The 12404-nt window shown below is 44.0% G+C and overlaps 1 protein-coding gene across 1 annotated transcript in view; it reads left to right on the top strand.

Moving 5' to 3' along the window:
* The window catches only part of LOC146041617 (5-hydroxytryptamine receptor 3A-like), a 64340-nt gene that overhangs the window by 28407 nt on the left and 23529 nt on the right, over window positions 1–12404 (top strand). The window contains exons 5-6 of the mRNA XM_083161555.1: window positions 4278–4447; window positions 12195–12352. Coding sequence (XP_083017681.1) covers window positions 4278–4447; window positions 12195–12352 — 328 coding nt within the window. The remainder of the gene's footprint in view (window positions 1–4277; window positions 4448–12194; window positions 12353–12404) is intronic.

Genomic DNA, 12404 nt, shown 5'->3' with positions numbered 1-12404 from the left:
TTTAATAATTATATTTATTACTTGTAAATTAATAAAATTACTCAGAAATAGTTGATAAGATCATGTATCAAAATAAACAGGCACAGTTCTATTTCAGGGGTTACAGCAAAGACACTAAACTATGGCACTGCAATCATTTGATGATCTGTGAATTAAAACTAATTTAATAGCGCCAACAAAGGAAGTTAAAAAGATTTGATTCATTTTAATTCTGCCTGTTTTTTAGTAAACTTTACTTTTCTTTTGTCCTCTGTACATGTCATCTGATTAGATGGCCTGGGGGTTTGCTTCAGGGTAATGTAAATAATTGTATTTGAAGCCAGAAAGTGAATTTTCATCATTATTTGTAGTCATTTATATTTATGCTTATATAGTATGTTATAATAGATAATTTTTTTAAATACTTACTGTGAATAATTTTGATATCCATAATACGGAAGATTATTTTCAGCAAATGTTAGCATAGAATATGTCCGTTCATAGTCGATTCACTACACCAAAATAAAAATAGCTTTTGCATTAAATAAAAAAAATTAGGTGTATTTTTATGTAAAATAGTGTGGCTGGTTGTAAGATAATATTTACAGTTAACTTTCCCATAAGTTTGTCTCTTAATTATGGTTCAGATAATTGTTATTTGGCCAGCATGGCAACCACAGTCACGTTGCATAAGATGAAGTGGTCAGGCACACCTTCCTGAGCTCTGCTTTCTGGGCATCCGCTTCCATCACGTGACCGGTGACAAACATTAATTTACACATCAATGTAAAAATGCTGTAAAACCTCCCAAAACTGACATGTTAATAGATTTACCTAAATAAATGTATTTAACTATGGGGGTTATTCTAGTTCACTCTTTCTGACAAATTCCTTCTTAGATGGACAAAACCATGTGCACTGCAGGGGGGGGGGGGCAGATGTAAAATGTGCAGAGAGAATTTGATTTGGGTTAGTTATTTTGTTTCTGTGCAGGGTAAATACTGGCTGCTTTATTTTTACACTGCAATATAGATCTCACTTTGAAGTAAAACCCCACCCAAATCTAATTCTCTCTGCACATGTCACATCTGCTCCACCTGCAGTGCACATGGTTTTGTCCATCTAAGAAGGATTTTGTCAGAAAGAGTGAACTAGAATAACCCCCTATATGTATTAAAAAAAGGTTTGCAGCATATATAAGAGATTATCCAACCATGACAGCAAGTACCAGAAAGCATAATTTTCTGGATCTTCTTTTCTATAGAGGATGTTACCTATAGAAACTTAGAGACCCAGCCTATGGGGCTAATTTTAGTAAAAAAAATGAAAGGTGTGTGTGTGTGTGTGTGTGTGTGTGTGTATGTGTCTGCTCTTCTCTGTAAGTCTTCTGTTAGTAATGCTGAACATTAGAATATCATAAAACAAATACAGAGGGAGCACTCAATAATGTATCTTTAATAATACATATTAATTATAAAACCTTATTAAAAATAGATGTTCAGGGTCAGATGGAATGTCTTTGTAAGCCCTTGGAATCTTGATAGAAAGGATTGATGTTCTTTAGACCGTCTTCTTATAATAACTCCAATGAGATTCTGAATGTGAATACATACCTTGTAGGTTTAAATAGGTACAAAATAAACCCTCATACCAGTAGGAACACCCCAGAAATAAGACCGATGGCATTTATTGTTATACACTGGTAACATGTAGTAAAACAACAAATGACGCAATAGATCAGAACAATTCTAGGTACTGATCTTTCTAGCCTCCTGTCTCACCCTATGTCCAGGGGGTGAGCTCACAACAGTGTCCCCCTTTTGATGGACAATACAGCATACTTAATGTACCATTATGGTTTTGTCTCTGTATGAGACCTCTTTAGAGGTGTATCAAACAAAAACAGTTTTGTAATATGTCTCACTGTAAATTTATATGAATAAATTGAAGGAATATTTATATGTGTAAGAAAGGTAGCCAACCAAACAGATACAGACTAAATAATATATCAAAAACTGTAGCCAACTGAGTCAATAGTATACCTTCCAAGTTTCTCTAATTCCCAACATACAGAGGGACGTGAAAGCTATACTAGTGACTCAGTAGAGGATACCATATTGTTTGAATATCTGGCGGTGACCATTTTTGAGCTACAATTGACTACTGTGCATTCGTCTTTATTGTTTACAATTTATACATGGAAATCCATTGCTTTAATTCTTTTTTGGTCCCAATTGAGTCACATTAGTCTGTGGTACCATGGCCAGGGTTAATTCTGGGTTGGTTGGAAAGTGGAAAAGGAAAACAGGGAACTAAAAAAGAGTCTACTTTCTCTTATTTTCTTTTTCCAGTTTTAACTATTAACTCTGGGGTGCACCAGCGACCAATATACTTCCCAATTTCTTTGAGCTAATGTACTACGTTGGTCTTTTTATAAAATTTTCTTAATGGCATAATAAAATGGAGTTAACCACAATGAAACCCCTGGTTGCAAAATGGACTTAAATTACTAAAAACAGAAATATACACATAGAAGAGGATAGTGGTGCCGCGCTCTGCCCCTATAGTCCTTTTTGCTGGTGTGATGTATATGAACAAATGATGACTGGAAACTCTGGTCTATTTTGAAGAATATTGTAACTTTACTCATGAATAAATGTGAACATTGTATGCATTCCAAACGCTTTCACAGATAGGTTTATACAGTGTTAGTATCCACGGAAATTGTTACAAATAAATAAAACAATGAAATGGGGATTAGGATAAACGTACAGATTAACAAATGCAAACACATCTATGCAGATTCATAAATGCAATCATATAAATGCAGATGTATATTTCTGTATGTGAGGGGTATTGGGCGGTGTAGGTGGGGGTGCACAGGGGGTCTGCAGGAAGGTGGATGGGGGCGTCCTGGAACGGAGATGGGCTGCCTTGCGGGGATGTTGTTGCTCGTCCCGGTAGATCTGAATCTACAGGTTCCCCGTGCTGGTCAGGGGGTGCTGGTATTCTTGTGTTGTCTGTTGTTCGTGTCGACCGTTTTCCTGGCGTCAGGTCTGCGGGTGGATGTCAGGTCTGTGGGTGGTAGCGGTGCACTAGCGGGTTGGGGGTTGGTGGTGGTTGGTCCGGAGGAACCTTATGCCGTTCCTCTTCAGGGTGACAGTTCAGCGCCGTTCGCCGTCCAGGTTGCTGCGCTGTCTGTCACTCCTGTTCGGTCTAGCGTGGTTCTTCTGACAGGGAGGCGGGAGCGGTTGGCGCTGATTAGCCGCCTGCCGCTGCGCTCTCCTGCCGACAGAGTGCCTACTCACCTACTCCCTCTCCGTTACGCCCGTGCTGCGAGTCTCTGCACCCGCCGGTGTTCTTCAGCTGTTTGGTCTTCACCGTGTCCTCGCTCTTTGTGATGCCGTCAGTTGGTGGTCTCGGATCACTTCGGGTGATGTTTGCCAGCTGTTCCAATCTTTCTCTGCTGTTGTTGATTTGTGCGGCCCCTGGCTGGTGAAGGGGTGGGGGTTTTTCAGGGTTCTTGGGAAGGCTGTGGATTGTGGGTGCTTTTTGGTTCCTTGGTGTCTCTCTCCAACGCGTTTCGGCCTTTGGATGGGCCTTCTTCTAGGGAGCTTAAGGGGCATTTGTTAATCTGTACGTTTATCCTAATCCCCATTTCATTGTTTTATTTATTTGTAACAATATCCGTGGATACTAACACTGTATAAACCTATCTGTGAAAGCATTTGGAATGCATACAATGTTCACATTTATTCATGAGTAAAGTTACAATATTCTTCAAAATAGACCAGAGTTTCCAGTCATCATTTGTTCATATACATCACACCAGCAAAAAGGACTATAGGGGCAGAGCGCGGCACCACTACCCTCTTCTGCATTTATCAAAACTAGCCGTGCCAGGTCAAACGGCTGGTGCCGCCGCTAGCACCGAACAAAGCACAGTGCGCAGGTTACCCCCAAGTATCTACAGAAATATACACATGTCAAGATAAGAGCAGTGTCACATCAGCAGCATATGCATCTGATTCCTGCCAGGTCATCATCATTAATATGGCACAGACTCCCATGTTTAAAAAAAATGGAAAAGTTTTTTTTTTTTAAAGCGGCGATCATTTACATGGCAAAACCAGTTTGATTTAGCAGTTTAAATGATTGCCGCTTAAAAAAAAAACTGGAGATATCTTACCAAATATCTCACTTTCTGAATCTCTCATCCTATTAAATTTCACCCTCTGTGCATGATCCACACATTGGGTAATCATTCCTAGAAAAATGTTGATAGTTCTCTATTCCAGAGTGGGACCCAGAGAGTCTTCAGATGTCCCTTATGTCTATGTGAACAGTGGAGGAAGAGTGTTCAACAACAATCCCATTCGTCTAATGACGTCCTGCAACCTTAATATCTACTTTTTCCCTTTTGATATTATGAATTGCTCCCTCTCATTCAGCAGTTGGCTTCATACAAGTAAGTATCCTTTAACCTGTAACTTTGTAAATACAGGACTTTATTGCTTTGGAAGTACATATTATTTCTATAATCATTTAATTAATTTTCTGGACATATTTTCAAAACAAGTTCCTTGTAAGTTTTATTTGTGAATAACTATGTATGAGTTGTCATGTAACAATGATGGGCAATGTGCATCCCACCAGCCTTCAAGAGAGCTGCTTATTATCATTATTATCAATAATCAAATAACAGCCTCAAAACAACACTCATCCCAAACTGCCCCTCGCTGGTGCATAATTCCAACATATACTGTACCACTCAGAACCTTCCATTTGCAAAAAATGAGAGAGTACCGGCAGCCAATCAAAGTGGCTGTTGGTATGCGAGCTCTCCTTGGTTCACCAGCCGGTGATGCATTTTAATTGGCCACCGGCATCCTGCGCGGAAGAAGCCTGCACTCCGGGATCTCCGGGCTGCAGTTCAGCGGAAGAAGAGATGGAGGAGCGGGAGCCAGGTTACAGTAATTAAAGTGAGGAGGGGGAGGGGTGGCCAGGGGCCCAGACTAGAAATGAGTTCTGGGCCCCAAAATTACAGTTATCTACTAAAACACAGAACCAATAGATTTTACACAAGACACAGAACAATTGGGGTTACTCAGACCTGATCGCACGGCTGCATATTCAAAGGCAGACCGACTGTATGGGTTTGCAGCAAATTGCAGGCCTGCAATATTTTTGCTTTGTGCAGACTTGCACAGGGCTGGATTTCACTCTGGCTGGGTGGTGATCACCTGATCTCAGGGCTCTACAAATTAGCAGCGATCAGGTCTGCATTACCCCAATGACAGGATGTCTTACAGTATATAGATAAGTGTGTATGTTAGTTTTTTTTAATACATGAGAAGTAAATTGTGTAAAGAAATCAAACATTTTGCATATTTGGTGACCATTTATGAAATTATGTGTGTAATTAATTGTATAGATTAATTTTTTCTAGGAGAAAAAGGTTACAAATTATGAATTGTGATAGGATTCTGGGGGTGATTCAAGTTAGTTTGCAAAAGCAAACTTCTACTATAATGGACAAAACCATGTGCACTGCGGGTGGGGCAGATGTAACATGTGCGGGTGTGGTATAACTACCCGACAGTCGGGATTCCGACAGTCATTAGTCAGACGTCGGAATCCCGACTGCACAGCATGAGGAGCGCAATGAAGCCCCTTGTGGGCTCGCCGCGCTCGCCACGCTGTGGGCACTCGCCACCTATTTTATTTTCAACGTCGGAGTAATGACTGTCGGAATCCCGACTGTCGGGGAGCTGTCCGGCACCCACATGTGCAGAGGGTTCAAACTGAAATCAAAATTGCAGTGTAAAAATTAGTGCACCGGGCACTTTTAGTGTTTCGTGAAACGTGTTTTTGATCTGTATCTCTGGCAGTGTTATGTATCTGGATCTCTTCCAAAACATCACCCTTCAGAGTTTCATGTTTTGTGTTTTGGATTTGCATTTTGTTTTTTAAAATATAAAAATTGCAAAAATTTATAAAAATTTTTTTGCTATTATTAATCTCAATAACATAAATTTGCACTCATTTCCAGTCTATTCTCAATACCTCACACCTCACAATGTAGTCTTTAGGCCAAAAGGTTGCACCGAGGTGGGTGGATGACTATGTTAAGCGACACAAGTGGGCGGCACAAACACGTGGCCCATCTAGGAGTGACAGACAGGATGGCAGTTTGTAAAATTAGGTCCCAAAGAGCACATAATGCCAAAAAAAGAGGTGCAAGATGGAATTGTCCTTGGACTCTCCCACACCCACCCATATGTCGCGTAAATAGGACATGCCCACTGTCTTTAACAAACCAATCATTTCAGCGACAGTGCCTGCCACAAGACTGTAGCTGAAATTATTGGTTTGTTTGGGCCCCCACAAAAATAGAAGCAATTCATCTCTCCCTGTACAAAACGGCTCTATAGAGGCAAGATGTCATCATCATCCTCCTCTGATTCCTCACCCCCTTCAGTGTGTACTTCCTCATCCTCAAAGATTATCACTTTGTCTCCACTGGACTCCACAATCACAGGTTCCTCTGTAGACTCTGAAGGCAATTGCTGGTCTTCATGAAGAATTGATCATTCATTTTTATGAACATCATCTTCTCCACATTTTGCGGAAGCAACCTCATATGCTGCTATCTGACCAGATTCCCGGCTGCACTTAAAACTCCTTTGGAGTACACACTGGAGGGGGTGTAACTCAGGTAAAATAGAGCCAGTTTGTACAGGGGCCCCCAAACTGCCTTTATTTCCTGCCAGTACATGTACGGACTGTCTGACATGTCTACTTGGTCCTGTCAACAAAGAAATCCTCCACTATTTTTTCAAAGGTGACAGCATTGTATGCAGTGACAGTAGACATGTCAGCAATTGGTGGCAGGTTCTTCAGTTCTGACTAGATGTTTGAACTCGCCCTGCATCACCACCAGTGGGTCGGGAAGAAAATTTGTGCTGTTTCCTCATAGCCACAGGTGTGGGAGAAAATAAAGGAGGAGCTGTTGCCATTTGCCTCTTGTTTGAGGTGATGGCAGAGCAGGTTTATAAGTATTTGATGTTGCTCCAGTCTTCGGTAGGCAGTGGCAGAATGGCGAAAGTGTCCCGCAATATTGCGGGCCACCACAAGTATCCCCTGCATGCTCCTGTCACTTTTGAGAAAATGCTGCACCACCAAATTTATTGTGTGGGCAAAACATAGCACATGTTGGAAATTGCCCTTACTGTATGTAATTCCTGCAATATGTAATGCCTGCAAGATGTAGCAGTGTTTTGACTTCCCCTCTGGGATGATGAACGATTCCCAACAGGAATAGCAGTAGCAGTAGGCGCAGCACGGCAGGATCCTCCAAAGGAAGAGGAGTCAGTCATGCCTGGATTAAAGGAGAAAATTGAAGAGGAGGGACTTGCTGGTGTGGTTTTCCGGCATTTGGATACAACAGAATCAAGGGATTTAGGTGTCCCTGGACTGATTATGGTCCTAGCCATAGTTTCTGAACTAAACAGTGACTTAAGTATATAAGTGAGGATGTCCCTAGGTGGCCAATGACCTTACCCCTTCTTTTTTTTTTTTTATTACAAACAACATGACCCCCCCCCCACATACTTAGTATACTTGAAATGTATATGAGACAGAGTCGCTAAACTAAACATACGTTGCATAAAGTGTTGATGTTCAAAAGGAGAACATGGATGAGCCAGGGTTAATTATACATTCACAATATTCCAGAGCATCACAGGATGTATATGTGTATACCCGAGGGCGCCTACTCGGGCATAGTTTGAGTTTCCCGTGCAATTAAGACATAGACATGTTCATATTGAACTTGCTCATCTAGGAGGAGCTAAATTTACCAAGCATTGCAGCGGTTGGCAGTTAAAAAGTATTTCACCAACATTAGCTATAACAGCCAAACGATTCCGTCCAATCCTATTATTATGAGTCATCAAAAATACCCCCCCCCCCCAAACACCCAAAGCAACCCACCTTTATAACCCCCCTCCCTGTACTACCCAGCCCCAACCAGGGTGCACTTGGATCCCTGAACTGTACCCCCCAGCTATCTACCTAACTTTTCCCTTCCCCCTCCCAACTTGACAAACACCCCCCCCCCCCTTGCTAATACAGGATATTATATCATAATAAATGTAGTAGCTTGGGAGCGTGGCCCCCATACTCCAAAGGCATCAGATAAAAAAAAAAAAAATTCAACTTCCACATGAAATATGTCAGACAGCATTATATCCAGTTTCCTAATCTAAACGGACATATATAATAGGTATTTTGTAATAGGGATACAATGAGACACTAAACGCAGGCATCAATAAAATGTAAAAATAAGGCTATAACGGTGTATAACAGAAATAGCATGGTATTAAGAGAGATACGAGAGTAGTCGGGACCAAGAGAAGTGAAAAAACATATTATGCCTCCATGCTTTGTTTGAGTCTAGTCCGGCCAGTCCTTCAATCCCAGAAAGGAGCTATACATGGCTTGTAGCAGGGGATCATGTACCCACTTGCAACAAATGATCAGGAGCATTAAGTATAGATTCGGAGATATCACCGCGTTATCAGGACCCAGATGGATATGGCATAGTAGATGAGCAAATCTAGATAGGACCAGCAGGCAGGATTTCCCCGGGGTTTGGGGGGTCCCAGGTTCTTCACGTACCGCCTCAGGGTGACGACAGGGCGGCAAAGCATCCACACAGTCTGTCTCTAGTGTGTAGTCCTTCGTAGGATGCACAGAGGCTGTAACCGGATAATTCTGATATTTATAATCCATGGTATGGAGCGCTCCCCTTGAACGTATGAGGCCCCGTCCTCAACCAGGAAGGTATCAGGAACATGGTCTTGGGTTGTAAAAGCAGGGTTTTCAATAGGAGGATTAGCAGGAGCAGATTAAGTAATATAAACATATGCATGTACTGCAGGCAGACACAGGCTATCAGCAGATTCATTTATAGCCTGCAGTATAATTTGTAAAGGATTCATCATTTTGGTAGCAGGACTACACTTATTCTGGGTCTGACTTAGGTACACAGTCCACCTGCCTGGATGGGGTTATTTTTAAACAGAGTGTCTAGTACAACACCAGATCAGTAATATTAGGTGGCAAACAGAAGGACTCTGTAACATTCAAGAGGGCAGTGGACCTCACCTCTCCAGCTCCAAATAAGTTATAAGCACCTGTTGGTTCCCACGGCGCATGGAGGAGTAATGCTGCAGAGGTACCTCAGACCTGGGGTCCGACGAGCGGGACCACGCTGGTGCCTCCGGCCGGCCAAGCAGCGCGCCTCAATAGAAGCGGCTCCCACTCATTGCCTTCAGTCCACCGGAGAGTCAACGGCCGCCCCCTCCCGCCGATACACCGGACCGGGCAACAGTGCAGATGAGTTGTGGGGTCGCACTTCAGGAGCACCAGAGCTGCCGGAGGATCCAAGATGGCGACCGCACCCGGAGAGGAGGACCCACAGACTCCAGCAGGCCCGACCAGCCGCTCAGCCCTCCGTATACCGCTCAGAGGAGATATATTCGATGCAGGTGAAACATGAGCACATCCGGAGCAGGTGGGGGTACGAGTACGGAGTCTCAGGGTCGCGGGGAAGTGTGTTTGGACAGGATATTGCCGGAGCCCTCTTTCCTCGCGCCCGCTCACGTTGCCGGCCAAGCCACGCCCCGACCTTACCCCTTCTTATTGCAGCATTACATAAGCTACATACAGTATGGCGAGACAAGTGTCCGCATCTGGCTAAAAATTATTCCAGACCAAAGAGGTGGATTTGTTGGTCTTCTGCCCAGGGATGGTGATGGCCTTTTGCATCCCATGGACAACAACTGTCTCGCCCGGTGCCTCATTTAAGCATCCACACCACCATCAGCAGCATCCTCCTCGTCAACTCTCTCCTCAGCGCCAGCTATATCAATATCCTCCTGTATACAACATTGCATTTCAATTTCAAAATCAGGTACTGGACTGTTGGTGATCCTTCCAGCATATACAGAGAGCGTGCTGCAAATGGTGAAAGTAGCCACCTTTTCCCATATAGCAGCATGACCAAGATAGCTCCACTAATGGCTGCCTAGGAACTGTGACGCTCAGCCATATGTACCCCCGTGTCTCCCCTGTCTCATACACTGCAAAGCAACCTATAACCATACTGTCTCTGCTTGTAGTGTTACCTGCCTGGCTGTTGCAATGACCAGTGGTGCCACTGATGGCTGCCTAGGTGCTGTGCTGCACAGCAAATATATGTTCCTTGCGTCTATAATCCCCAGGGTACATCCAGCGTATTCCTGTATGTGTTACGTATATCTGTACTGTCACTGCTGAACTGTTACCTTACCGGCTGTTGCACAGCAATCCAAACCCAATTCCTAGTACAGATGGAGCGGGACTTATCTATCCAGGGGATGGCGATGGCGACGCCAGCCGCCATCCCCTGCCCCGCGCCATCTGTATGCCGGATGGGGACGCGACGAGGTGCGCGCGCGTCCCCTTCCGACGGTGCTGCCGGGTCCCTGCACCCCGACGGTGCTGCCGAGTCCCCGCACCCCCCCACCCCCCCCCCCCCCGCAGCCCCCTGAAGCCCCCGGCAGCCCCCTGAAGCGGGAGGTGGACAGGATTGCGTCCGCCTCGCCGCCCGGATACCAAGACGCGCGTGCGTGGGGGACACACGCGTGTCTCAGTCAGATGGAGCACCGTGTTGCTGGCGGATCGCCAGCAACATGCTGCTGGCGATTTGCCAGCAACAAATAGACCCGCTACATCTGTATATGCAATCGCCAATAAAGCTGATTCTGATACTTTCATAATGGTTTCTTACGTATCAGGGATTATGGAATCCAGATATAATTGACATTTTAATTGGCTCCACATTGAAGACTAGTGCCCAATTGCAATAGTCTCTGACTTGCCGGACCCGGTGTACTGTAATTCCAGTGATATAGCTTCAGTGTTTAAAACAGCAATTCATTTCAAGGCAAAGCCTGGTTGTTTTTCTTTAAAAACTCATTGGTACTTTTTCATATGTTATCTGGCAGCTGTTGGAAATCCCAATTCCCTGCTGATCAATGCTGCTTATTCATAGATATTATTTATTATGGGCTATTCTTGCCGCTGAGACGCCTCAATGTCAGCGCTGCGGGAACCCTGCTCCTGTCTGTGATCAGATAGATCCGCAGCTCAGGAAAACTCGGTGGAGGGTATAATAAATAATGTCGTAATGCGATTATGGGGTGATTCAGACCCTCTAGTTTCTGGCCGAATTCGCTCCCCTGTCCGATGTTAGGGGTTTGACCATACGCAAGAGTTTCACGCTTGCCAGGACATTCGCTCCAGGATGGGAGGGAAGAGGGCGGGCAGGGAAAGGACGCAGGACACAGTCCAGCATTTCATGGGCGTGCCCCAAAAACGGTGGTCATACCCATAGAAATTCTGGTTGTACCCCTGCGAATGTAGGCATGTCAAAACATGTCGACTTTTTTTCACTGTCGACCTTACCCATGTCGACCTAATTACCCTGTCGACCTTGCCCATGTCGATCTAACGACCCTGTTGACCTTACCCCTGTTGACCTAATGACCCTGTTGACTTAATGACCCTGTCGACCTAACCCATGTCGGCCATTACTCATGTCAACCTTTGTGCATGTCGACCTTAACTCATGTTGACCTTAAGCCATGTCGACCTAGTGGTGTCGACCTAATGCTTGTCTAACAACTTGTTGTAGACCAAATGATCCATACCTGACCATAGGGTATTTTGTAGTACACCCTAGGATCGCCGCAGCAACTTCTTGTAAACCGCTAACTCAGTGCAGTCTTATAAACGTTTTCTTGTATGGGATGCAGCCAGTGCAACCCATAGAAGCCAGGCTTACAGTATGTGCATGTGCAGTACTGTCACCACTACTGCGCATGCAGCAGGCTCGGACTTCATTGCATAGGTGCCAGGACCCTGGCCAGAGGCAAGGACAAGAAGGTGGAGGTCCAGCAGTCCGGCTAGTGGCAACCCCCCTTCTACGCTCAGTTACTTTTACATATTGGCTGTTGTACGTTTGTGTCCCACAGCACCTACTATTTTTATGTTTTCAATTTTTTTTTATTTTAGTGTTTACACATATTTAATTTATTTTTACAAGTATGTGTTCCACGTGCACAAAAAGTTGGGAACATTAAGGATCAACTTAAAATATATTTCAGCTCAAGATATAAACATAACATTTTGGAGAACAACAGAAGATCTGACATTGCTCAAAAATCCATCCGTGACCGAAGGCGAGTGGGACCTTGTAAACGTACTGCCCAGCTACACCGAAATTACTGATAATGACAGCAAATACGGAAAGATTACATTCTATGTAAGTTGATTCTGCTGTTTTTATAACACCGATTTATGTTTATTCTAGTATT

This window comes from Crinia signifera, chromosome 19, assembly GCF_055691185.1.
Source record: "Crinia signifera chromosome 19, ASM5569118v1, whole genome shotgun sequence".
NCBI lineage: Eukaryota > Metazoa > Chordata > Amphibia > Anura > Myobatrachidae > Crinia > Crinia signifera.
The sequence above is the reverse complement of the archived record's forward strand: the minus strand, read 5'-3'. Positions and strand labels throughout refer to the sequence as shown.